We start from the raw sequence: 25,450 nt of genomic DNA on the forward strand, positions 1-25,450 counted from the left end.
GGACTGGCCTGCACAGAGTCCTGACTTGAATCCTATAGAACACATTTCGGATGTTTTGGAACGCCGACTTCGTGCCAGGCCTCACCGACCTACATCGATACCTCTCCTCAGTGCAGCACTCCGTGAAGAATGGGCTGCCATTCCCCAAAAAACCTTTCAGCACCTGATTGAACATATTCCTGCGAGAGTGGAAGCTGTCATCAAAGCTAAGGGTGGGCCAACACCATATTGAATTCCAGCATTACCGATGGAGCGCGCCACCAACTTGTAAGTCATTTTCAGCCAGGTGTCCGAATACTTTTGATCACATAGTGTATGTATAGGGAAGTTAGAAAACTAAAAGTTTTATGTGCACTGCTGAGCGACTTCATATCACTTAATTTTCTATGGGTTCCATGATGTCAATGTCAACATCTCCGGGCTGCATATTCTGTGTTGATGGAGACAAACATAAAGAAGAACTATGTAAAGTCATAATCTTGTGATAAACATCATTGTCAAATGTAAATAATACAAACTCCATATTCCTTCAGACTGGAAGGTCATGTAGGGCTTCTAGAAGGCAAATCTAGGAACTGAAAAACTCTGAATGATATTTAATAATGATTCTGCTGCTCACAATAGATATCACAGCATGTTGTCTTTATATCAGTTGTAATGTCTCTCTTCTGTATTTTTTTTTTTTTATCCTGATCAGGTGAGAGGAGTTTTCTAGGTTCAGAAAAACACGACTGCTTTATTTCAAAGACAACACCACAACTGTATACAGGTTCTGTGTGGTATTGCAGATCAGCACTTATTAACTTCAGTGAAGCCAAGATGCAATGCAACCCATTGTGGAGTTTAATAAAAAGTAGTCATGTATTTCTAATCCTGAACAACCACTTTTACAATTTATTTTACGGACAAGGTGCTCCTTACATCTGTAACAACTGGTTATCAGCCTTGAGGTTGACCTTAACCCCTAATAACCACTATACTTGTGTTTAACATGTAGAAATACCTATGTTGTGATGGGGTGTATATTAGATTAAATATTCCACTGGAGAGATGCAAATTCTTCAAACACTCAAAGACATTGCATAGACTATATACATAAGTCACTACACAATATTAGGATCTATGATTACAGAACCCCAAGCCTTGGGTATTCACACAAACAGAGCAACAATATAAATGACCAGATAAGAAATGTAACCACCCACACGTTGGGGATAAAAACAAATCCTCAAAGCATTTCCATCCCATTCAGCCAAACTTTCACTTATGATGACCAGATAATGCAAAGCGACGTATGTTTCAGCAAGCTTAAATACATATCTTAAGCAGCCACTATAAAGTTTAGTCATTCTAAACAAGTGACCAATGAATAATGCCAACAAAATCCATATGATATTCAATAGGGCATTATGCATTGTCACTTGGAAGGACTTGAGCTTTAGTAACTGCTTAAGAGTCTGTGAATTTGTTCCATCTGTAGCAGTACTTCCCTTTCCAGTCCTTGTCTTATAAATGGTTATATACAACCTTAGCCCTGGGAGACATTTCTAAGACATCATCATTGTAGACAGGAGAAATCATATTTATATAGCAGTGTGTTTCGGTTAGGATATAGATTTTCTTATTGGTCGGCTTCCAGGCTGCTGTGAAAAATGGTTACCTCTATAGAATGTGAATTCCGCTCTTCATATGCAACACAATCTTAAAAACAAGATCTCTATAAAATATAACACTCATAGTTACATGTATATGCTGAATTCCTGTATTCAAGAATGTTAGCTCCAGGTAGTAGAGTAATAAAGGTATAACTAGAATTAGATCCGACATGTCTAGTCTAAGGCTAAGGCCCCACGGAGCAAAAGGCAGGTAAAAATGCAGCAAAAACACATGCCATTTTTTACCGCAGCTTTTTTATTTTTTTCCTTCCCCTATAAAATATAGAGAGATAGGGAAAATGCTTGCGATGCCGCAACTAAAATTAATATTCCGCGTTTTTGAAAATGACGTTTTTCTGCAACTCTTCATCAATATTGTGTGGATGAGAATAACCAGAACCTCATTCACTTTGCTGGTACTGTAAAATGCAATGTATTTCCTCGACGTGGAGCCTTAGCCTGAAGACGATAAATCCTTTTTTTTTTAAGGCCAGATAAGGTATACCTAGCCTGCTTAGAACTGTACACATATCCCACCTAACCTGATGAAGTCTAAACCTTGAACATACTCCCTTCAAGTACTTGCTACAGAGTATACAGTATATTGTGTGAATTCCACATGGGAATCTAACGTCATCTGTTCATGGCATAGAGGGACATTAGTAAAAGCCAAAATCCATAAACGCAAGGCTAAACATAAATATGCATACTGTCATTTTTTTCCCCAACATTTTTATGAGCTAATCTAGCTGGACATGTAGAGCTTTTCATCTATAAAACATACACATTCAGACATACATCATATAGACATCTTAGCGGAATAACTCTGAAATGATTTATATACATCAAGACCATGCTGTAAGCAGACACACATTCACAAAAACACAATCCCTTTATTACATGCTGCTCCCCCCCATAGTAATCGATGACCTTATGCGACTTATCCCTAGAGACCTCAGGACTGGAAAGGGAAATTTACATTCTGGACCTTGCAATGTAAGCAGCTATCCATCACCATTACACTACTGGCATTGCCCGTAATGCAGGAACCTCATTCCATAGCAATTCATTTGGAGCAAGCTCTCAAAATCCCAGGCAAAAGGAGGCAGACATGCACAGAGTAACCCCACTAGAAAAGCAGAACAGGATCATAGCAGACTAAATAGAGCCGATGCTACATGATCCAGCTCAGGGATCCACTAATATATTCCGGTGTATCAGCGACACAGCCTGTGCTTATATAATATATTCCTAATACGTCCAATTTCATTTAGCTGCCATGTTTTATCATTTTCATGAATGCAAATCTACAACGTTACCATGAACAGCTATCAATAGAGATTTATCAATCACATCATACCTAATGCAATGCAATAACCATAGCAATGAAAACCTTCACTTCAAGCAACAACCAGCTAATAATTGGTAGACTAAAGGTGAAATCACACACATCAACACATAAAAATTCATTAAAATATTGCTAAAGTTAGAATCCTGAAGCCAACTGACCCCTTTTTTTTTTTTTTGAATTAAAGAAAGGTCTGTTAGTGCTAGTGATGGGATAATAAGTACGCCAATATACCTTTAGCAGTGTTTGGAGTGATTTCTGCTAGCATCCTCTGCCTTTGTTTACTTCGTGTAGCTTCCGTTTGTGCAGATTCCTGTGTAGCTGCAACACTAGTTCCCTCTCACTCAGCCCCCCCCTCCTTTCTCACTCCATTACAAAACCATCCCTATCTCACTAACCTAGCCCCTCCCACCCTTCCTGTCTCACTAATCCTAGCCCCTCCCACCCTTCTTCTCTTACTAATACTAGCGATCCCACCCATTAATAGCCCCTTCTACCCTCCTCCTAGCTAACCTATTCTGCCCACTGCTAGAAGACAAGAAGAAGGGGAGGAGCCGTTCCTCGGACACAGGAAGGCTTGGTAAGTATTAATGGGGATAGGGGAGGGGGAAAAGTAATGGTGACATTCCGTTTTGGAAGTGGTGAAACGGAACGTCATCAAATCATCAGAAAGCGTCCCTGGAGGGGTCACATCACTGCTCTAGGGATATGGCTAATTATAGATTTTTTTTTTTATTTTTTATTTTTTAATTGAAGTAAATTAGAAGATAGGTGGGGTGAGGGAGTTTAGTTTAGGGCTTAATTTTCAGTTTATCCTGGACAACTCCTTTAAATCCTGGACAAGCCTTTAAATGAATGTCAACCAAATCCACAAACACCAACCGTGTAATGTATACTGTTGTGTCCCACCTCTCTTACAGCTATGACGTTAGGTAAAAGGTGGGTCAGGCAGGAAGAATTTCAATATGACCGATCCTTTTGTTCTGATGGGAGAGCTTGCTTGTTTATCTTGCTTCTCCATATACTGGATACATTTTATCCTTCCTGTGGTCTTGATAAATTTCTGCGCCTGTGATATCTGAAATTGCTGTCTTATATGGCTGCTTTTTAATGTATTGAAGCAGCTAATTTATGCCGGATGTTATTGCTTAGAAAGGCAAAGATTATAAATGGACGGCTATTCAACGCTAGCTGAAAGTGATAAACTAGATGAATCACTATTAACACAACCATAGCATGGACAGTGCAACTCAATGAAATGCTATTTGGTTATGAATCTGTCATTGTATGCTTTTTGTGAAAGCTAAATGCTGGATAAAACTGGATTTTCAGGAATAATTAAGTCTAACTATCCATCCAGCATCAATACTTCATCAATCTAACTACACCATACATAATACAGATCTAACTCATTTTACAATTTCTGCCTGTGGTACTTTAATCCTTACAGAATATTATAGTTAGATCTGAACCGACAAAGAAGTCTTTGAAATGGTTATCTATAAAAGTGCTTAATATTGAGCTACTTAGTCTACAAACTCCTCGGACATGGCCAACCAAGTTATCCACTTTGATAGAGGAAAAGTGTACAAGTGAGATGAAAGTCAGCCGAACCCACCAACCATTTAAAGGGATCCTATCATTAGAATCCCTTTTTTTCTAACTAACACGTAGGAATAGCCTTAAGAAAGGCTATTCTTTTCCTACCTTTAGGTGTCTTCTCCGCGCCGCCGTTCGGCAGATGTTCCGTTTTCCATCTTTAAGCAAATGAGTTCTCTCGCAGCCCTGGAGGCAGACCCCAGCGCTCAAACTGCACTGGGGTGTCCCCAATGCTGCAAGAGAACTCTCCAGCGCTGCCTCCATCTTCTTCAGGAACTGGCCTCTACACATCGTCTTCCGGCTCTGCTAGCGGGCCTTGGGCAGAGCCTTTCTTAAGGCTATTCCTACATGTTAGTTAGAAAAAAAGGGATTCTAATGATAGGACCCCTTTAATATATACAGATGTCAGAAAAAAAAATCACTGTGTTGGATTGTGTAGGAGATTAAAAAAAACACAAAAAAACTGCATGACTATTTAGGTGGTGTTATTCTGGCCAATATACAGACAGAAAGAGAACAGATTGTTAATAACTGTGACAATTGTCACTCATTTGCTCTGGTCTGTAGACTTTGGATATTGCGCCTCAAAATCAGCTCCAAATTCCACGTGAGATTCAGTCCAATAGAGCCAGAAAAAAAGCATCCCATTATCTCATTGACACTGATTGAAATGAATACACACCTGGTGATCAAATGACAAATGCAACAACCCTCATAGGAGTCATCCTTTATACCCCTTCTCCATCTCACACATTTATAAATGGCCGCTTGGTTTCCCAGTGTCTGAGCCTCAGTTTCCATAAGCTGCACTTGATGGCACTGCAGTACTCTACTTGCCTTCCCATTCACGTGGTTAGCCATTCCCGACTTGGATGGACATTTTCTGACACCTCTCTAAGCCAATGACACATTCAATATCTAGAGCACACAAATGTTCATCTCGCACTCCACATCCTCTTTAGAATACTTGAATTATTTGCTTTTTGTCTTTCTCAATGAAAGGGGGCTTTATCATCCTCAAAAACAAATTTTAACCGGTTAAGGACCAGGCCCAAAAGTATGTTAAAGACCAGGCCTCTTTTTTCAAAACTGACATGTGTCACTTTAAATGGCAATAACTTTGAGACGCTTTAACTTACACAAATGAATTTGAGATTGTTTTCTTGTAACACATTATACTTCATGTTAGTGGTAAACACTAATCAATATTTTTGCATTTATTTATAAAAAAAAACTAGGAAATTTGATGGAAATTTGAAAAAAATTGCAATTTTCAAAATGTGAAATTATCTGCTTTTCAGGCAGATAGTCATACCATCCAAATACATGAATAAATATTATCTCCCATATCTCTGCTTTATATTGGCATCATATTTTGATTGTCTTTTAATTTATTTTGGACGTCACAAGGCTTACAAGTGTAACAGCAATTTTCCAGATTTACAAGAAAATTCTCCAAACCAATTTTTTAGGGACCACTTCAGTTCTGAAAGTAATTATAAAGGCCTGTATAATAGAAACCCCCATAAATTACCCCATTTTCAAAACTGCACCCCTCAAATTATTCAAAACAGCATTTGGGATGTTTGTTAACCCTTTAAGCATTTCATAAGAATAAAAATAATATGGCAGTGAAATTTAGACATTTCATTTTTTTTCACTAATACATTCATTTAGACCCAAAATTAACACATTCACAAAGGGTTAAAGGAGAAAATGCATCTGACAGTTTATTGTGCAATTTCTCCCGTGCACAGAAATACCCCACATGTGGGTGTAAACTGATTTTTGGGCACACGGCAGTGCATGGAAGGGAAGGAGCGACACTGGGTGTTTGAACAGCAGATTTTGCTGGAATAATTTTCAGCGCTATGCCTTATTTGCAGAGACCCTAGAGTACCAAAACAATGGAAACCCCCCCAAAAGTGACCCCATTTTAGAATCCACACCCCTCACAGAATTCATCAAGGGGTATAGTCAGCATTTAGACCCTACAGTTGTTTCACAGATTTTACTAACATTGGGATGTGTAAATGAAAAATTACTAAAATGTCACTTTATCTCCAAAGTTTTCATTTTCACAAGGGGTTAAAGGAGTAAAAGCCCCCCACAGTTTGTTAAACAATTTCTCCTGAACACGGCAATACCCCATATGTGGCTATAATCTGCTGTATGGGAACATGGCGGGGCTCAGAATGGAAGGAGCGCTATTTTGCTTTTGGATGGCAGATTTTGCTGGAATTATTTTTAGGTGCCATGTCGCATTAGCAGAGCCCCTAGAGTACCAATACAGTGGAAACCCCCTAAAAGTGACCCCATTTGGGAAACTACACCCCCCACAGAACATATTAAAGGGTAGAGTGAGCATTTTGACCCTACAGCTGTTTCACAGATTTTATTAACATTGGGCCATGAAAATGAAAAATTACTTTTTTTCCAACAAACTATCAATTTAGCCCCAAATTTTTAATTTTCACAAGAGGATAAAGGAGAAAAAGCTCCCTAAAGTTCGTTACACAAATTCTCCTGAACACAGAAATGCCCCATATGTGGTCATAATCTGCTGTATGGGAACATGGCGGGGCTCAGAATGGAAAGAGGGCTATTTGGCTTTTGGAGGGCAGATTTTGCTGGAATATTTTTCAGGTCCCATGTTGCATTTGCAGAGCCCCTAAAGTACCAATACAGTGGAAACCCCCTATAAGTGACCCCATTTTGGAAACTACACCCCTCATAGAATTTGTCTAGGGGTAGAGTGAGTATTTTGGCCTCACAGGTGTTTCACAGATTTTATTAACATTGGGACGTGAAAATGAAAAATTACTTTTTTTCCCAATAAATCGTCCATTTAGCGCCATAGTTTTAATTTTGCAAATAGTTTAAGAATTAAAAGCCCCCCACAGTTTGTTACACAATTTCTTCTGAACACGGCAATACCTCATATGTGGCCATAATCTGCTGTATGGGTACATGGTGGGGCTCAGAATGGAAAGAGCGCTATTTGGATTTTGGAGGGCAGATGTTGCTGGAATAGTTTTCAGGGGCCATGTCGCATTTGCAGAGCCCCTAAAGTATCAATACAATGGAAACCCCTCAAAAGTGACCCCATTTTAGAAACTACACCTGTCAAGGAATGTATCAAGAGGTATTATCATTTTGAGCCTAAAATGCTTCCCAAAAATTTAATGTACAAAATGAAAATTGAAATTTTTAAAAATATGCCATTTCGGTGCCCAATACGTTGCACCCACTTTGTGTTGTCAGAGACCTGCACTCCTAAAACTATTAAGGGGCCATCCCGGGGGTCAAAAAATTATATATGTGGGTGTAAACTGCTGCTTGGGCACACAGCAGGGCTCAGAAGGGAAGGACCACTGTGCGTTTTAGCTTTTGGGGTACAGATTTAGAGGGACTTTCTGGGTGCCATGTTGTTTTTGCAGAGCCCTGGAGGTGCCAGTAAACTGGAATTCACCAAGAAGTGACCCCATTTTGTAGGGGCAATTTTAGGGTCTCTGCAAATGTGACATGGTGTCCAAAAACGAAGAATCTAAATCTGCACTCCAAAAGCACATATTGCTCCTTCACATCTGCGCCCTGCTGGGTACCCAAATAGCAGTGTATGCCCACATGTATGACACTGGTGTACCCCGGATAACGGACTTAATACCAATATGTGGGTAGAATCGGCTGTTTGGGCACAGCCGGGGACAGAAGGGAAGGAGCGCTATTTTGGTTTTTGGAGCACAGTTTGGTTTTTGGACGTCATGCCACTTTTGCAAAGCCCCTGAATTGCCAATAAAGTGGAATCCGCAGACATGTCACCCTATTTTGGACACTACCCCACTGATGGGATTTATCAAGTGGTGTAGCGAGAATTTTTAACCCTTGAGTGTTGCATTTATTTAGTTTCCAGAAATGAAATCGCAACTGATAGAGAAGTTAAAAATGAAAATTTTACAGATTTGCCATTTCAGCGTGCAACATGTTGTGCCCGACTTATGTCAGCAGAGACACTCCAAAAACTGTTAAACGGGTATCCCAGGCACAACAGCTTTTAGAGCGTTCATCTCTGATACAAGGTGGACACAACATATTACGCACTGAAAGGACGTATTCCTGGAAAAATGGTCATTTTCACCTCTCACAATCCGCTTCGTATTCATTTATGGATAATAAGTTATAGCAACACTTGGGGGTTAAAAATGCTCTCTGTACCCCTGGAGAAATCCTTCAGGGGTGTAGTTTCCAAAATAACGTCTCATATCAGGGGATTCCACTTTACTAGCGTTTCAGCTCTACAAAAGTGTCATGGCATCCAAAAACCAAACCGTCTGTGCTCCAAAAACCAAATGACCCTTCTTCCCTTCTGTGTCCGGCTGTGCCCTAATATCAGTTTATACCCACATATGACATTACGTCCGTTATCCTGGATACACCAGTGTCATACATGTGGCATAAACTGCAGTTTGGACGTACAGCAGGGCGCAGAAGGGAAGGAGCGCTATGCGGCTTTTGGAGTACAGATTCAGATGTTTGGTATCTGGACGCCATGTCATGTTTGTAGAGCCTGTAAGGTACCAGAAAAGTGGATTCCATGGGGTACCAGGAGTGACCCCATTTTGAAAACTGCACCCCTCAAAGAATTTATCAGGGGGTGTAGTGAGTATTAGTATCCCGGACGTGACTGCACAGCGGATGGCGAAGAGGGAATATATAAGCTCTGCGGAGGACATTGCAAACACCAAATTCCCTACTATGTCCCAGTAGCTCCTATGATTGGGGGAGTCACTCTGGGGGTCACTCTGGGGGTCACTTCTGGTGTCTGTTCCCTCATAAGCTGTAAATCTGGGGTGTCCCCTGATATTCGCTTGCACAGCTTATATATTCCCTTCCTGACGCCGCCAGTTGTATTCTAATAATTTGGCGATTTTTGAGGGTTTTTGTCTTCACATTGTGAGATGCTATATTTTCTTTATTTTTCTGGTGACGCGGCCATATAAGGGCTTATTCTTTGCGGGATGAGATGCATTTCGTAATGACACCATTTTTGGGTGTCTACATCTTTATGAATACATTTTATTAACCCTTTTTTGCTGGATTAAAAAAAAAAAAATCAATCCTGGCATTGAGTTTTACTTTTTTAATTTTGCGCCATGCAGCGTACAGTATAAGTAACATGTTCCTTTTATTCTGCGGGTCGGTACGGTTACGGCGATACCTCATTTATATTATTTTTTTTATGTGTTACTAGTTCTGCAGAGGAAAAACACATTTGGGGACATAAATCAATGTTTTTTGCATCGCATCTTCTAAGAGGCGTAACATTTGTATTTTTCGGTTGACCGTGTTGGTTGAGGGCTTATTTTTTGCGGGACAACCTGTGCTTTTTATTGGTACTGTTGTCGGATGCATATGACTTTTTGATCACTTTTTATAGCATATTTTGTATGGTGAGATGGCGAAAAATCATTACTTCCGGCGAGTTTTTTCCGTTTTTTTTTTCCCCGACGTTCACCGTGTACATTAAATATTATTTCAGTTTTATTGTACAGGTTGTTACGGACGCGGCGATACCAAATATGCATTGCTTTTTTTAATTTTTAGTGCTTTTTTTTATATAATTCATTTTGTATAGAAAAAAGGGATTTTTGGACTTTAGAACTTTATTACTTTTTTCATACACTTTTTTTTTTTTTTTAAACTTTTTTTTTTTTACTTTTTCATGTGTCCCTTTAGGACACTTGAATCAGTTGATGCTTTGATGAAAGCATCAGCTGATTCAGCACAGTAGCAGACAGGACACGAGCAGGACATGAGCCTGCTCGTGTCCTGTAAGCTGCAGAGGAAGTGAGACACATCGCTCACTTCCTCCACCGCCTGGCAGGATCACCAGGTATGTGGGGGCTCCGGTAGTCTGGGGTCACTGGCTAGACCCCAGACTACCTTCTACTGACATCGGCACCCCCCGATCTCGCCGCGGGGGGTGCCGATCACTTTCAAATATCGGCGGATCCCTTTCGATCGCGCCGTGATGTTTGACGGCGCGATCGAAAGGGTTAACACGTCCAGTCGGACTCAGTTCCGACCCCTGTCCCCCCCGCACCCCTCCCCCCGCCAGAAAGGTACCTAAAGGCCGGACGTATTTCGGCAATAGTCCGGTCTTTAGGTACCAGCACATGAGGCCGTAAATTTACGTACGGCGGTCCTCATGTGGTTAAAGAGCTAACCTCTTATATATAAAAGCGGGTGAAATATACAACACTAGAACATTAGAGAAAAATATCATTTGATGAAAATTGCTCTTAAATTGCCTTTTACCTAGAAATCTATACCGGGAATAATTTAGAGTACCGTTCACACTGCAAAGCAAATATTTTAAGGCCAAACAAGAAAAAAGGCATGCTGATGACTACTTATAATGCTCTCTATGTCTCCAATTGAGATTTTTTACAAGCTTAAAAGAAAATTCATGTCAAGCAGTCCCAGATATTATAACTCCTACAGACTTCCTATAAAACTACAGCAGGCTGCGGCCTGTGAACAAATACACAATTAAGGTAGGCAGGGATGTTTTAACATAAAACATCTATATATGTGCGAAATAGAATGGGTTTATAAACCGTATACAATACTGCATTAAATCATGAAGACGTCTATTGACTTTAATACGCAGGCCTATTACTCAAGGACAAGTCCAAAGCTTCTGATTTCATGCAAGCAAGGCAACTAGATTACATAGCAAGTCTGTGCAGGCATAGTAAAAAGGATTTCTATACAAAACTTGGAAATAGCCAAATATTACTAAGACAGAATTCAGAACGATGTCCATAGTTTATAAAAAAAAAAGTTTAGCTACTTACAAGACTGGCTATTTTTCTACTCTGTTGCAGATACATTTTTGCAAAGATGGTAGCCAGATATGTTGTGGCCATATAGGCAGCAGCTACTTGTTTTGCAGTAGTTTTCTGGGACATTTTCCAATGGGTGATGGGTGGCAGTAGACACCCAGCCCAAACACCAATCACATGTTTGCGACTGCTAAGACTATACAGCAGGTAGCAGATGTTCATTGTGAAGGTTGTGCGGTGTTACTGCCGCTTTGCTTCCATTGAACAGAATGAGAGCGGAGCTGTAACAGCACAGCTCTGCCACTATAGAGTGCATGGAGCGATCTTCTTCCCACTTGCCACAACATATTCATAATGGCCCAGCAGCCATCCCAAACAGCATTTCCATATATTGATGTGCTGGGATTTCCAAAAACGCAACAGTTTTGGAAATCACAGCATTTCCGCTGTGGGTATTTTTCTGCAGTGTGCATATGAGATTTGTTAGGGGAAGCAGTTTTTGCCACAGCTTTTACACCATATAGGTCTTCATGTTGTGGAAACTCAGCTTTTTTTTGTTGCAGATTTTTTTCTAGGATGGCTAGAAAAGGAATGGAACATATATAGAAAGTACTTTCACCTTCTGTTTAATCCAATCTTTATGAGTTCAGTGTATTCACAAAGAGAACGCTCCCGATACCTCTCTCCAGTGACTGACAGGCTATTATGTATATACAGTATATACAGTATGAGGTAGCAGACTGTCCATCACCACACTGATGAGCAGGGAGTTGTGGGATACACTACTCATGAATGTCAAACATGTCATGTGTTTTCTCTAAGTGTAGCCCTTCCAGTAGCCAAACTGCACACACTTTATGCTGTTTAGGCTATGAGTACGCTACTTTCACACTGTACAGGATACGAAGATCCACTTTAAAAACCTAAAACAAAAGTGACAACCAATGTGGTGACAGATCCTTAGTTACATTTGCAAAAATGGCTGCACCAATTTAACAGAAAAATGCCAAGATTTGTAAGTAAAATATAAAATAAAAATAAAAAAACAATGAACTCTGGATATCGATCTGATATCTGATTTACAGAAGTATGGGTATTTACAGTTTTGGGTAGAAATACTATTTAATACTGGGCAATGACTATGTAAATGAAAAATGATCACAGGCAAAAAGTCAACAGTCTACATTACTGGCAACCAAATCTTGCCACTCTTGTGGGGTCAACTCTGGTGGTCGAGCACAGGCAGTCTGCCCCCTTAAGAATGATGCATAGTATTGATGTTCAGAAGCAAACACATGCTATAGTGGTCAGTACCTGCCAGAAATCCTGATGAAAGAGTTGGGGAGGTGGGTAAAGGTTAGAAAGAAGATAAAGAAAACCAGGTAATGTTTGGTTATAAAGACAGGGTAAAGACATATACATTTGTAAAACATGATGGTAAAGGGTTATAGATAACAGATAATGGCAAGGATTACATCACAGCAATACAAGGCAACAGAAAAGGTAGTATAATAGGAGATTGTAGCTGGGACCTGTAACCAGGAGGAAAAAAAATGCAGGAAAACACCAAATGTACAGATTAGTCAATGCACCTAATCCGGGGGTCTTGTTTTTACTTACCGGTACAAATACATAAAAATACATACATTGCCAAGTATAACTATCGTACATAGTGGTATAGAAGACACATCATGTTTCAACTATCTCTTGCGGCTACGTGTACAATATGTAGAGAAGACAAGAATACATTGCTAGGGAGGGTCCATAGCAAGTCTCATAGGAACACTGATAATTCTGATCAGTGCAGGATTGACTGCTAAAGGTGTGAGGACAAACTAGGACACCCCTCTTAGACCTGAACAACCTCTCCTGTACTAGATCCTTTGCCTCATTCAATAAAATCTGGAGCTTTCTATGAAAACCCAAAATACACTGCAAAAAATATATGAAATGGCATCAGAAAATAGTTGTGTTCATTTTCATCTATTAAAAAAATAAAATGAGTTCTCAGTTCCTTAGCTATTTTTTTGTTGATATTTGTGTAAACCTGGCGCCCCATTAACGAGAAGGGAGATAGCGTCATGAAGGTAAGCGCTTATCTCCTGGGACTATTACAGTAGTCATGACAGTCTATGAACGCCTGCCAAGAAACTAGCCTTTAATTGCCCGAGAGTTCTTGGAAGAAAAGACTATACATATAAGGGGCTAGCTTTCAACAAAAATGTAATTTCCTGCACAGCAATAATCCTATTTAATTTCTGTCAAAGCCCAAAGCTAAAGCGAACTGAGGTTATTAAAAATACTTGGCAGAGAATACCAGGGGAGAAAAAAGAAAACCGACTTCTTCTACTGTATATCTGCGCCCTTTCGATGCGTGGGCACACAGTAACTGCAGCAGCTGCACAAGTACAATGTCAAAGCCGATTAAAGATGGGTAATGGGCCACAGACAAGATCAATAACATTTCAACTTCCCTGCAGCTAGAGGAAGATGGATAGCTGGTTGTCTATAGCTCAGCATCTCTGACCAATGGGAAAACCTAATAATGCTGAAGGGATAGTTTATCGGGAAAACAATTAACTGATAAACCATTGATTAGACATGGAGCCGTTCTCTGGGCGCTCGCCAATGGAAATACAGTATAATAAAAAGCTGGGGGAAACACTCAGAATTATTACAGTTCATGTGCATAGCGCTACCCCCTAGGGAATACTTATATTGAAATTCAATATTATTTACTAGCCCTAGGACAATGGGCAGAAAAGAGCGACTCGGTTCACTGGTGTGCATGTGTTTAAGAGCAGGTACTAAATTATTTATATGTGGCCTTTGTTACTGTACGTATTGTATTTTTGTGCTAATGATCATCAGGAGGGACTAAAGTGTTCACATCAGACATATTAATGCTCGTGTGCACTGTGAACCTTGTTTAATGCTCTGAACAGTACCCGTGTCTATTTCTATCAAACAGGAGGCCCCAACAGATGGAGCTAGAGATGTAAATACTTTTTTCTTTTATATAGATTTGTTTTTATAGCTGTGGAAAAATAATGCTATAAAGTAAGAATTCTTTCCAAAATATAAGTCAATGAACAAAAGAGAAGTCTAAAGTCATAGCAATATTAGATGTGAGCAGTCTTTGGAGGAGGAGTCCTGGAAGTGATGATACGGCCCCCACAGAGTCCTGATCTCATCATTGTCCAGTCTGTCTGGGATTACATGAAGAGACAGAAGGATTGGAGCAAGTCTATATCCACAGAAGATCTGGGCTTAGTGTTCCAAAATGCCTGGAACAATCTCCCTTTTTGTTAACAAAAAAACTGTCTACAAGTATATGTAAAAGAATTACGGCTCGTTCACATCTGTGCCCGGTCTCCGTCTGTTAGGTTTGCATGCAGAAGATGGAAACCGGACAGACAGTGTCCGGCCGTGAGCATTTTGGGTTTTCTGTGGCGAAACAGTTTTTTTTTTAAACTGGACTCAAAGTCCTGCATGTCTGACTTTGTGTCCAGTTAAAAAAAAAAAAACGGTTTCGCCGTGGAGCGCACAAAACGCTCACGGGCACTCACAGCCGTAAACTTTTCAAACCCATTCAAATGAATGGGTTTGAAAAATGCCTGCAGGTTTCCACTCCTGTCCAGTTTCGGGCGGGAAACAGAAACCTGCAGAACGGAGGCCGGAACGCAGGTGTGAACCCGGCATTAATGCATCTAAATATTGATTTAATTCAGAATTCCCATTTATTAGATCACTTATATTTTTTAATATACAAACTATTGACACCTCTTTTAAGAACACATTCCTTGCACCTTACATTGCTTGCACCTTCCTGAAACATTTGTACAGTGCTGTATATATTTTCAGATATTTATGATAGGCTAATGTTCTATTTAACAAAATGTATTAATCTTTCCATGCAAAAAAAATGGAGGTACCCTCCCTTAAATTACATGAAGTTGTGCCATGAAGTCAACCCTTGTACTTAACCACTATTACAGCATTTGTACATCATAGGAACATCCCCTTTAACTGTGCAGCAAGACTTTAAAGTCTCTCTGATCTGAGTTGCAGCGACTGTGTTGTTCATTCTGTTCTTCATGTTAATAATTATAATACCCAAACTACACTACTATAAGAAAAATCTGACACACTGGCATAGGCATACCAACCGTCCCGATTTCCGCGGGACAGTCACGATTTGGGTGACATGTCCCGCAGTCCCGGTTGGAGGGAGGTATGTCCCGATTTCAACTCAGATCTGCGTCCAGAGGACGCAGATCTGAGTTGAACACATTTGCGGCTGAAGCAAGGAGCTGACACAGGTCAGCTCCTCGCTTCGCCGCTGCGCGCCTCTCTCCCTGACACATATGCGGCTGAAGCGAGGAGCTGACCTGTGCCTCGCTTCAGCCGCATATGTGTCAGGGAGAGAGGCGCGCAGAGAGCGGCGAGGGAGCGGAGGAGAAGGTAAGTTTAATGTGGAGGTGGAACTTGAAACTGGGGGCAGATGAAGCAGAGGACGGCATGACACTGGGGGCAGAGATGGAGAGGACGGCATGACACTGGGGGCAGAGATGGAAGGGGACATGAATCTGGGGGCAGAGATGGAAGGGGACATGAATCTGGGGGCAGAGATGGAAGGGGGACATGAATCTGGGGGCAGAGATGGTAGGGGGACATGAATCTGGGGGAAGATGGAGGGGACATGAATCTGGGGGCAGAGATGGAGGGGACATGAATCTGGGGGCAGAGATGGAAGGGGGACATGAAACTGGGGCAGATGAAGGGTGTATATGAAACTGGGGGAGAGATAGAGGGGGGACATATAATTTACGGGTGACTGTAGGAGGATTATACTGTGTGCGGGCACATGAAAAATTAACGAGTGGGCGGAGTCAACACAAAAGTGGGCGGGGCTAAATTTTCTGCGGCGCGCTACGCGCACCGCACATTTTGTCCCTCTTTCAGTTCTTCAAAAGTTGGGAGGTATGCATAGGTGAGGGATAGAATGCAACATGTCAAAACATATTTAGATCCAATTTACATGTAAATAGTTGGGAGCAAGTCTTACTTTAGGTTCACACTAGTGCTGCCTCTCCATTGTTCAGCTCGGTCGGGGACCCGAGCAACATAGAGGTGGACAGCTAAAACAATGGTTACACATGGACCTCATTGATTATATGTCCGTTGTTTTTAAGCAGGAAGCAGCAGAGGAAAAAGTCCTTCATGAAGAAGTTTTCACTCTGCAGATTATCAACAGATTTGGTGACAGAGTTTCCAATGGAGACTCTGGTGCATATGTGAATGTAGCCTCTATTAAGCCTAAGTTATACAGCGATTTGAATCATCTCAATTTATTAAAACTTTCTACTATACCTTTTTTTTTTTGTCCCCCATCAGTATGTCTTTGGAGTGTGTGAGGAAACCTATGCAAACATGGGGGGAACATATAAACTCCTTGCAGATGTTGTCCTTGGTAGGATTTGAACCCAGGACTCCAGCACTGCAAGTCTGCAGCACTAACCACTGAGCCATTGTGCTGAAATATCTTATTTATGAATCAGCATTAGCTAAACGTTGACGTCTGCTCCTGGTCAAAAAAGTTCCATTTCCATATTCATTGCATAAATAGGGAGCTTCCTCTGTGTGGGTGAAGTGATAAAAGAGGCTTCCTGGCTCCATTTATTAGTCAAGCTAGGCCCCTCTCCTGTTTCAGCACTGACCTACCTAATGATCGAAGGAGACAGCCAGCCCCTTCATGCATGTCACTGACACTTAGGGAGGGAGTAAGCGTCAAGGCTGCGTAGGACCAAACACACCATCTGGACCAGAATAGGAAATATAAAAATTGGAATAGCGGTGCCAATTTTTTAATTAAAAATCCAAAATAGCAAACCCTTTAACACCCCCGGATATCAGAATGAGTCAAAAACATCTTGGTAAAAAATATATATTAAAAAAAAACAAAACATTATTTTATTGCATATTTACAAATATTATTAAAATTCATGCACATAAAAAAAAGAGTCACCAAGTAGTGAACTAAGTAATAGCAGGTTAGGCAAATGCTTTACTAGGCTTAATACCCTCACCTATAACATATAAATGGAAAATGGACCTATGAAATAATGGAGACGTGAGTTTTAATAAGGCCAATGTTATATAATGCAGGGTATTATCAATGCTTCAACCTTGATGTTGTCCCAGCTGGGCCGGTGGGAGTATAATAAGGAAAATTATTTAGATTAATATGTCAAATAGGTCTAAAAGTAGTTTATAATCAAGGAATCATTTCCAGCCGGCGCAGACCTAGAGGAATTGTGATATAATTTGAGACAAAGGTAATTTCATATAATAACTTTTAATATAGAAAAAAAAAACTTAGCTACTTCTCCAGCATAAGATGGGTTCATACTCAGAGGAAGAGCTGGTTAAACTATTTAAGTCTCAGAAAATAAATATACAGTTAATTCAGTCTTTCCTTTAGGAAATGAATAGTCTTTATCACACAATAATTGAAATTGTCTAATGGGATTTCCAAAGGCTCAGACTACACAGGAGTAACTGCTGAGCGGGATCGCCTTAATTTATCATGATGAATAGATACCAACCCCTTAAGGTGGAAAGATGAAGGAGGCTGTGACAGACCCATTCACTGGAAAGGACTCCCGATTTCCCATGAATATTGTCCCCTTTACACCAATAGCAAATATATACAAGTGAAGATATACAGTAGCTTGAGAATTATTGAGAATATTTCAATAAAAGGAGTTAAACACTGCTACAAAAAATATCTTAGCAGGGTTATGGCTACTGAATGATCATATATAATAATTTATAAGGTTTTCGTATTTTTCGAACTATAACACGCACTTTTTTTCCCCAAAATTTCGGGGGAAAATGAGGGTGCGTCTTATAGCGGAAGCGGAATTGCAGCATCGCCACGCTCCTGCCACTGCTGACTTCCTGCAGGACAGGAGTGTAGTGATGCCGCAGGCCCCGGCACCTGTGTCAGCGTCTAAAACCCTTGCCGGCATCCGTTGTTCTATTACAGCAGTTGCCGGGTCTCTAATGGCGGCCGCTCTGCTGCAGAGCGGTCGCCATAGCAACCAGGTTTCCATTATACGCGGAGGCCCGCAGCTAATGCCCGTAATTATAATGCATTCTAATTGCGGGCATAAAAGCTTAACCCCCCCTCCCCCTTCCCCCCAAAGTGTAAAATACCCCCTGTAGCCGGTCCCCACCAGCCCTATAACCTGTAAAGTTGCAGGCCGTCTCCTGTGTTCCGACCTGTTCTGGTGACAGCCGGGAGCCTACTGAAGGCTCCCAGGCCTGTTATCAATATATTACTATTGTGGCTGGTACATGACCATCCGCAATAGTAATATATAGAATCTGCCATAGATGGCAATACACTTGTATTGCCGTCTATGGGACTTGCAATCAAATGATTGCAGGTTCAAGTCCCCTAAAGGGGCAAATAAATAGTTTTAAAAAAAAAAGCTTTAAAAAAATAAAATAAAATAAAGAAAACTTCTAAATCACCTCCCTTCCTCAGAATACATATAAAAGTAGAAAATTACTGTGAAACACATACACATTAGGAATCCCTGAGTCCGTAAATGCCCGCTCTACTGATATTTCTCCTGTACGGTGAACGTCAAAATCAAAAGTGCTAAACCTGCCGGGGTTTTTTTCACCGTTTTGCCTCTGATTTAAATAAAAGGTGATCTAAGCAATAGACATTCCCCAAAATGGTATAACTAAAAAGTACATATGACCCCGCAAAAAAATGCTCTATGCATCCCCGTACAGCCGCAGGGTCACCTGTCAATGTGGCCTTGCAGCTGTTGCAAAACTACAACTCCTATATATTAAATATTTTACCATTTTGTGCTTCAAAATTTTTTTCCCCTATTTTCCTCCTCTAAAACTTGGTGCGTCTTATAGTCCGAAAAATACGGTAACGGCATAGTATTTTATATTATCTATAGAAGAGGGCCCAGGAGGACCAATGACCTTTAAGTTTTTATGTTATTACTTCAGAGGGAAACTATAGCTATATATTAACCCCAGGGACTGGCGGACAATATTGAGATGACATATTGGCCGAATCTAAAATATTTAATGCTGAAAAATCTTTAGAAGTCAGGAATTAGCCTTGCAATAATGATGTTTAGTAAATCCTATACCAGACATCTTCAGATATATTATAAAACAGTTGAGATGTTGTCATGAGATCAGAAATACAAGGCTGTTTTTTTGTTTTGTTTTTTTTTTGGGGGGGGGGGGGTTGTTTACAAAAAAAAAAAAAGTTAACAGCTGAAATACCAGACTTCAAATAAAATATCTCACATTTGCTAAACTCAACTTATCAGAAAACAGGGAAGCAGATTGTTTAGGCTGAGTTCACACGGGGTATTTTGGTCAGGATTTTGAGACCATATTCGCCTCAAAATCCTGACCAAAAACATGGCTCCCATTGAAATCAACAGGAGCCAGTCAGGTCTTTTTTCTGGGAACCATTTGTTCTGGCTCCCAGAAAAAGAACAGACATGTTCATTCTTCAGGCCGATTCGCCTAGATAATCTGCCTGAAAACACTCCCAACTAGGCCCATTCATTGGGCCTAATCCGAAGCAGAGTGCGCAAGTGGATGCCAGTGCACTACATCAGCATCCTGTCGTGGCTACCCCTTGTGCACTCAGCCTTATAAAACCTCTAAGTGTGTAGTCCCTTAAACTAGAGAAACTTCCCAATGCTTTAGCCCAGGAGTAGGCAACCTTTTTTGTTCAGCGTGCCAATTTACCGTATATACTCAAGTATAAGCCAAGTTTTTCAGCACAGTTTTTGTGCTGAAAAAGTCCGCCTCGGCTTATACTCGGGTCATTACAGTAATTCAGCAATATCATAGTTACAGACCCGGCTTCCGGACCTGGCATACAGACACCGGGACGAGTGTCTGGCCCCAGCATACCCACGCTCATAGCAGGAGCGTAGCGATGCTGCTCATTTCAAACTGCAGAAGTACTTACGGTACTTCTGCTAGCAGGCCCAGAATACAGACCCTGCCCCCCCACTCCATCACACGCCGGGTGACGTGGCCACGTAAGCTCAGGTCCACACACGGCGTGTATCTGCGTTCCAGGCCTGCTAGCAGAAGTACCGTAACTACTTCTGCAGTTTGAAATTAACAGCATTGCTACGCTCCTGCTATGAGCGCGGCGATGCTGCGGCCCGGCATCCGCCCCAGTGTCTGTATGCCGGGTCCGAATGCCGGGTCTGTAACTATAAGGGCCCACTGAAATATAATAGTACATAATTTTATCCACAATTGTGGATAAAAAGTATGGTCATGTGGATTTAAGTTTAGTAACTCCATGTGCCTTATATTAATAGACGTTAACCCTATAATGTCCCTCACGTTAACCCCTGTGTACGTCACATAAGAGTTACTGATATGTGAGATATATGAAGGTAATAATTAGGTATCTTCATTATTAAGGTCCTTTATTAGTACCTCCATATGTCTCACATATTAGTAACTCTTATGTGAGGTACACTGGGGTTAATGTGAGGGACATGATGGAGTTAATTGCTATTAATGTGAGGCACATGGAGTTACTAAAACTAAATTAATAACCCTCAATGCCTGACATTACTAGGAATAGCAGCCCCAGCATGTACATAGTGTTTTTTTACTCTCACTTTTCTGTACGGAGCTCTCCCCCTCCTCTTTGCAGGAGCTCCTCACTGTAACAGGACAGGTCCACCTGCTGCAGAGTGTGAGCTCCGCCTCCTTGGCTTTCCTCTCTCTATAGCAAGAGAAGGGGGAGCGTCATATCTCATTGCTGTAGCAGACACTAAAGGACGCTCCCTCTTCTCTTAATATATGTAGGTCCTGTGCTGACTGCCGTGCCAGCAAGATACGCCACAAGTGCCACTCTTGACACACGTGCCAAAGTTTGCCGACCCCTGCTTTAGCCCATAAACGTTTACTTCATTGTGCTAATGAAACCAAAGTATAATATATAGCAACTATGCAAACTGTCTTAAAGACTATAAATAAGTTTAAAAATTATTGGGACAACCACAGAACCTGAAAATAATACATACACAGTGCTAGTTTACCGCAGTGGCGCCTTTTCTGATTTAAAGAGGTGCTCCTAGATTGCTGGGAATTGCAGAATATTTTTTTTTAGAACTTTAAGAATTTTTTTTAGCATCTTTTTTCTTTTTGCCTGTGCCCATGTTTTTTGTCTACTTAATACCAGTTTTATATAAACAGATAAGAAATAGCTGCTGCAACTAGCATAGTATACTACAGAAAAGGGCTTCTCAAAACTGAAACTATTGGTCTGACCAAAATGCTAAATTTCTATTACCAAGCCTAGTTGCCCCAGCCCAGGATATGGATCTGAGTATGTGCAATGAATACAAATGCTTCTATATTACAAGAGATTACGTAAATCATAATAGACCAATATACGATCTGTGTGTGCACATTCACAAGGGTAAAGTCTATTTGGCTCAAGAATGATCCAATGTCCAATACTTTCTAGTCATTCTACTAAATCTCCGCATAATATATTATTTTAATTCCATTTCATCTCCTTTGTGCTTATTATATGTCGACAGCAGGTTTCCACAACACGCAGTGAGGATGAGGAGGGCGCAGACAGAGGGTTCAGTCATTAGTCTGTAATGCACTCTGATAAAGAGGATGCAGCTTACATTTCTAATAAGAAACCTGAGGTTCTCCGGCTAGCTCAGGGGAAGAGATGCATGTACATGTTAATGAGGACTGCAGAAGACTAAGCATTAGTTCAAGGACACTCTCTGCATGGCACTGCAGTGTGAAATGTGGGTTAGAGATTTCACAGCTCAAGTCTGCTTCAAAGTCTTTGATAGAAAAAAAAAGAGAAAGATCAATCAAAGATTGCTAAAGCAATTGGATCCATTTTCACCTAGCACTTATAGACAACCCTGAACAAAATGGCATTAAGTATTCGTACAGCCCAGAATGTCTTGAAGTGGGTTTCAATTTAGTTTTCCCAGTTACTGTGTCATGGATGAGCTACAAATCTTCATGTGTAATGTGAATGTCACTAGATTCATGGTGCCAAGGTTAGTGGTTAAGAAATACAAACAGATGACCATGTTACAAAGAACTCTGCTGCTTTTATAGGTAATAGTTTTATAAAGGGCTGAAATGCCTACTAGTTGTCTCCTCACCAGTTTCTCCCCACTTGGTTAGGCCCCATGCACACAACCAATTGTGCATAAAATGCAGGGATGCGTTTGGAGTAGTTGGATGACACTCGGAGTGACATCTCTGAGCATTCCGTGATACATTCACATCTATGGTGGCTCCGAACTTCTCTATCGTGCTCCGTGTTATCAATACAGAATGGGTCAGAAGCCCCAATAGACGGGAATATATCACCTAATGCATTCGGATGTCACCCCGAGTGTCATCCAACTGCATTCCGCTGCAAACTTGGCCGTGCAGAGGAGGCACACACAAACGTTTGCATGGGGTCTTAGTCTGGATTGACAGGTCTGTCTATATTTGCATATCCATCAGGTACCTAGGGCACTAGGTAGGGTCGAGGAGTGCTAACTTAATTCACCTTAAGAATCTAATATGTAAAAAAGACCTGAGGCACCACAAAATATTTTTCTGCGTTTTACTGTAAAGGACAAAATCATATAACAGAGACATTTTGGCATGTAGGCCTTCCTTAAGATGTACTGTATATAGCCTGTCAATCAGGTTGTGGTGCTGGGCAGGGAGAAGTCAGAGGGAAGACATCCAACAAGTGCTTCTTCCCATACCTGAGTTTTAATAAAACTTTTCACTGAAATGATGCAATGTTGTAGAGTAAAAAATTATTCCCTGTAATGTGGGAGCCTGTTAGTATTTCATGTAGCTCATAGTTGAAAGGTTTCCTTTGTATTTTTGACAACCATGTCCACTTTAATTGTACTTCCATTATAGAAAATTTTCAGTGCAAAATCCACCTAAAAAAATGTGCCACAAAATCTATCACATCTGAACATGTGTCATCCTTGTGGAGATTTCACTAGTGACACGAGGTTATCGAACTTTTCTAGAAAGGGCCTAAATCTTCAGTGGAAAATTAGGAATATACTATGTCTATTACGAGTAATGTCAAACATAAACCCACAAGTGTAAATGGACAAGGTGATGCCAAGTAGAGTCATTCTGCCTTGGACAAGGTACCAATGTAGACTAAAACTAAAAAATATTTACCACTGTAGCTTTCTCTCTGTGTTTATGTACCTAGTTTTGTGGAACTGTAAACATTTTGCTGTCTGCAACATCCTCCAGCATGACCGATTTGGCAGCGAATCAGTAATGGTGTGGAGAAGCATGTGCTAGCCAGAGATAACTTGACTGCCATTAGATACCAGGATGAGATCCTCAGACCCATTGGGACACTATAGCCGGGTGCAGTGAGCCCTGGATTCCTTCTGATGCATGACAATAATAGGCCTCATATGGATGACGTGTGTCAACAGTTCCTGCATGTTGAAGGCATTGATGCTATGGATTGGCCTGCCCGTGCCCCAGACCTGAATCCAATACAGTACATCTGGGACATCATGTTCCATCCACCGCCAGGTTGCACCACAGACTGTCCAGGAGTTGGCTGATGCCAACAAGACAACATCCGCCGCCTCATCAGCAGCATGTCGAGTCATTGTAGGGAGGTCATAAAGACACATATAGACACTACTGAGACTCATTTCCTTGTCTTAAGGCATTTAGACTGAAATTGGATTTTCCACCTTTATTTTTATATGTCATTCCAAACCCTCAGACCTCCATGAGATATTCATGAACATTGTTCATTTCTATGTTTCATTGTTCTTAATGCATTACACTATGTAATGAAGGAACATTTGCAACTGGGATACTTAATTCATTGATATCTAGGATGTGGGATTTGAGTGTTCCCTTTCATTTTTTTTGAGCAATGTATTTTTGTTCTTCGCTGGACTATCCCTTTAACATGCAATTTTCAACTAAGATATTTTTTTTTTGTAAATTCTCCATGCGATTTGTCAAGGTTTCCTAAAATAATGATGGATAAGGTGTTTATAGTAATCTCAACATCTTGAACTGTCAAGTTCATCTGTGATGTACATCAACCAAGAAAAGTGACAGGAGAACGTGTAAGAAACACGGCCGCACGTGATACTTCCAGCCCAGATTACCAAAGCAGCTCCTCTAATTCAGAGACTCCATGTAAATGCTTCATCGAGAAGCCGATCAGTCTTTCCAAATTAATAAACAGCTTTCAGCATTATGTCATCAGCTGTTATTTACACTGTAGCCGTGTTAGTGGATTAATAGGATTCCCTGTAACACACCACAGGGACAAATCATCTGCACAAAATGTTGGGTTTAATCATTCACTGGCTACTATGTTTATACAGACGACAGCTGAAGCTGTCAGTGAGAAACCCTACTCTGTAACATAAAGCTATAGAACTAGGAAAGGAAACAAAACCTCGTATGTGGTTTACAAACCAGCAACAAACTATATACCGTATATACTTGAGTATAAGCCACATTTTTAAGCACAGTTTTTGTGCTGAAAAAGCCCCCCACGGCTTTTACTCGGTCAAGCAAAACCAAAAAAATTTTTTTCTTTTATTTTTTTTTTAAAGTTCTAAATCCCTCCTTTCCCTAGAATACATAAAAAAGTAGAAAATGACTGTGAAACACATACACATTAGGGATCCCTGTATCTGAAAGTGCCCGGTCTACTGAATATAGGGGATCTGGAGTCCTCCTCTTCCGTCAGGAAGGGGTTAATAGGAGCACTGCAGATACCCTATATTCAGCCAGACTGAATTCCACGTGGGGGAAAAAAAAAACAGTCCTCAAGCTCAGGGAAGGGACAGACAGACAACCAAAACACCCCCTCCCCTTTCCCAGCAACTACTGCACCCAAAAACCATTTTAATTTT

The 25,450-nt window shown here is 40.7% G+C and overlaps 1 protein-coding gene across 2 annotated transcripts in view; it reads right to left on the minus strand.

Annotated features, from left to right (window-relative positions):
• MICU1 (mitochondrial calcium uptake 1) overlaps nt 1-25,450 on the minus strand; it is a 200,186-nt gene that overhangs the window by 121,249 nt on the left and 53,487 nt on the right. Inside the window, exon 6 of one of the 2 annotated variants that reach the window (XM_075258232.1) lies at nt 12,765-12,776. The exons of the other annotated variant lie outside the window; for it this stretch is intronic. Coding sequence (XP_075114333.1) covers nt 12,765-12,776 — 12 coding nt within the window. The remainder of the gene's footprint in view (nt 1-12,764; nt 12,777-25,450) is intronic. 2 annotated transcript variants of the gene reach the window in all.

The sequence above is a fragment of the Leptodactylus fuscus genome, chromosome 10, assembly GCF_031893055.1.
Source record: "Leptodactylus fuscus isolate aLepFus1 chromosome 10, aLepFus1.hap2, whole genome shotgun sequence".
Taxonomy (NCBI): domain Eukaryota; kingdom Metazoa; phylum Chordata; class Amphibia; order Anura; family Leptodactylidae; genus Leptodactylus; species Leptodactylus fuscus.